Raw genomic sequence first — 3,321 nt, 5'->3', positions numbered from 1 at the left:
ATAGGGAACTTTTGGGATAGCATTTGAAATATAAATAAAGAAAATAATAATAATAAAAATAAATTAAAAAAAAGAAAAAAAAAAGGTGTGTGCCATCACCACCTGGCTTGTCTTCAGATTCTCGATATGATTAGGACTTCACAGCACTTATTATAAACTTAAATGGCCAGATGTCACTATCACTGTTGCCTACAGCAGAGTGGAGCAGACGAGAGCAAAGTCTCTGACCTTTGATCTTGACTACAGATCAGCAGTTAGAATGTCTAGGCTCACAGGAGATATTCAGAAACCTCTCTTTCCACCTTTGCATGTCCTTGCCCATGCCTCTGTATATGGAATTCCCTCTTCCTTCCAAATGGATGCTGTAATTGCTAGCTCAGAAAGAGGCTGGGCACTTTCCTTATCTCAGCTTTATCATGGAACATGCTCATGATATAAGTCTATGGGTTATCTAAATATTAGCTGGCTTATGTTTGGGGGGCTGGGCAAATGTTAGAAATCAAGTAATACTTTGATTTTAGTTTGTATTGCTATCTTTACTTTCAGGTACACGACCATAAGAGAATTGCTTGTGTTTCATTTCAGAAATCCTTCCTCTTTGATAAACGACCTCTTAGTCCTGAGATTAACACTTTTAAGCAGGAGGAATATTCCCAAAGTCTCCTGAAACAAATGGAAAGCAAACGGGAGAAGGAGATAAAGCAAAGACAAAACCGAGAGTTGATGGACCGCTTGGAGCAAGTGCAGCTCACAGAGGAGTGAGTCCATCACACGTGCATGGAAAGATGAACGTCGTGTGCGAGCTGATTTCTATGTAGGGTTGAATAAGCATTCAAAATGCCATTAGCACCTCTGTAGCCAATCGAATAAACAAACCCAAATAACAGCCAGTACCACAGTGCAACTAACTGCAGCAAGCAGAGAAAGCCACCATTACTATAGGTATAGCAGTGACTGGCAATCTGAAAGGACTTTAATTACAGAACAGCATTTTGTTTGTGATTGCCAGCACTGGTAGATGCAAGAAGGAAGGAACATATTTTGAGCAAGTATCATTGCCAACCGTGAGATGCTCAAGTGATCCCAAGGCAAGGCTTGGGTCTTATTATAAGCCTGTAGCATGTTCCATAAAACCTGGCACACTTATATATGGAGGATACAGGTGACCCTAGAACCAGGGACTGAAATGTAGTGTGGGGTGTCTTTCCTTTTGCTTATGGCTTATTGCTTTCTTAGTTGGTATCACTTTGACTCTACTCTGATCTTGGAGAATATTAGTCTCAATTCGAATTTCCAGGAAAGAAACTCTGATTGCTTAGGTTGTGTTGTGTTTGATGCTGAAGGTAGGGCCAGAGCAATGAAATCCATATCTACCTTGGGGGGCTCCTAACTTTTGCTGCTGAAACCAGGACAGCAATTGTGTAGCATGAGCAGGGACTGCTACAATAAACAGTAAGTTGGTTTCTGTGCCCCAAAGGATATATTGTTCAAAATGTACCTGCTCTATTATATCAATTTTATGTATCATACAGGTCTTCGGCAAGTTTCACCTGATGACTGTAAGTTCTAATAGGGCAGATTTACTTTTCTTAAAGTAGAATTATATATCGAATCTTCTTATATAAAGTATAGTCATGTTGTTATTGTATATATTTTAAGAAAGGATTTGTGAGTACGTTTGGAGTGGGGAGGGTATTTACCATATTTATCCCATCTGGACGATATGACCCATCATCTTCTTATCTATATCCTGCCGGCCCTTTGTGAGACACCATGTACTTGAGTTACTTTTTACTTATAATTAGAGCCCTAATGAAAGATGAATTTTTATGTACCACATGTGCATTCCTATTACTATTGAACATGTTTTGATAATGCCAACTCGTGCTGCTGTACGGTATGTAAAATGTATGTAAAATGTGTGTAAATGTAGAGTGTGTAAGATGGGTCTCACATCTCCGCTTCTTAACCACCAGACTTGCTGCTCAAAGAGCTCAATATCTAAAAGAGAAGATGGAAGAAACACAACACTACAAGAGAGCTTTGGATGCACAGGTAGGGAGGTAGTGATCATTATTTTAAGATTATGCAACATGTCAACACGATTCTATTAGTAAGCAGGTAATGCTGTGAACACGCATGCATGCCATGTTTGGTAGGTTCCGAGGCCCTGTTCATTCCCCTAAACCTTGCTGTTGGTATTTTACTAAGTTGTAGAACTGTCCATTATGTGTTGCTCATCTCAGGTAAAGAACAAACCCCCCCAGCTGCCCATGTTTGAGCCCGACTCTGCTGAGCCCATCTTTGGTAAGAACGATGGAGAAAGGGAGATCGAAAAGCGAAAGCGAGAGCAGAGCTGCATGAAGCATCAGATGGAGGCAGCCGCCAGCCACAAGAGGAACACCATCCTGAACCAGCTAGTGGACCAGAGGCGAGATCTGCAGATGCTCCAGAGGACACAGAGAGAGTAAGAGCAGCCTGGGTCTGACTCCTGTCCCTTCCCTTTCCACTCCCCTCCCACTCCCACCCACTCCCTGCCCACTCCCTTCCCTCTGCCCTCCAGTCCCCCTCCCCTCCTGCATCTCTCCCAGCTTTCTTTCTTTGTAACAATAGCAGAGAACAAAAGTGGCTAACCTACTGAGGTGTTATGCTATTCTAAACTCCTTACACATCTCACTATTTTATTCTTAGAATTCAGCCAATGAAAAAAATAATACTAAAAAGGAGAAAAAAATACTCTTCTTTTGATCTCCACCTTTTAAGTTCTTATTCGCACGCCTTTAATCCCAGCACTCAGGTGGCAGAGGCAGGCAGATTTCTGAGTTCGAGGCCAGCCTGGACTACAAAGGGAGTTCTAGGACCACCAGAGCTATACGAAGAAACCCTGTCTCAAAAAACAAACAAACAAACAAAAGCTCTTATTCCACATTTCCCCTTATATTGCAGTATAACAACAGCAATTTCCCCTCCACCTCCCTTTCTTCTTCCAGTTTTTTGTTTTGTTTTGTTTTTGTTTTTGTTTTGTCTTGGAAGTGCTTTGGAGGCCAGGCTGGACTTGAACTCAGAGATCTGTCTGCTTCTGCCTCCTTAGTACTGAGATTAAATGTGTGTGCCAGCAAGCCCAGCAACAGTATAACTACTTCTTTCTTTCTTTCTTTCTTTCTTTCTTTCTTTCTTTCTTTCTTTCTTTCTTTCTTTCTTTCTTTCTTTCTTTCTTTCTTTCTTCCTTCTTCTTCTTCTTCTTCTTCTTCTTCTTCTTCTTCTTCTTCTTCTTCTTCTTCTTCTTCTTCTTCTTCTTCTTTTCTTCTTCTTCTTCTTCTT

The 3,321-nt window shown here is 41.0% G+C and overlaps 1 protein-coding gene across 2 annotated transcripts in view; it reads left to right on the top strand.

The window, feature by feature from the left end:
• Ccdc81 (coiled-coil domain containing 81) overlaps positions 1-3,321 on the top strand; it is a 41,766-nt gene that overhangs the window by 29,739 nt on the left and 8,706 nt on the right. For both annotated transcript variants that reach the window (XM_021212362.1, XM_021212371.1), the window contains 3 exons: positions 586-758; positions 1,977-2,055; positions 2,247-2,467. In XM_021212362.1, the coding sequence (XP_021068021.1) occupies positions 586-758; positions 1,977-2,055; positions 2,247-2,467 (473 nt within the window). The remainder of the gene's footprint in view (positions 1-585; positions 759-1,976; positions 2,056-2,246; positions 2,468-3,321) is intronic.

Source organism: Mus pahari, chromosome 1, assembly GCF_900095145.1.
Source record: "Mus pahari chromosome 1, PAHARI_EIJ_v1.1, whole genome shotgun sequence".
Lineage (NCBI taxonomy): Eukaryota > Metazoa > Chordata > Mammalia > Rodentia > Muridae > Mus > Mus pahari.
The sequence above is the reverse complement of the archived record's forward strand: the minus strand, read 5'-3'. Positions and strand labels throughout refer to the sequence as shown.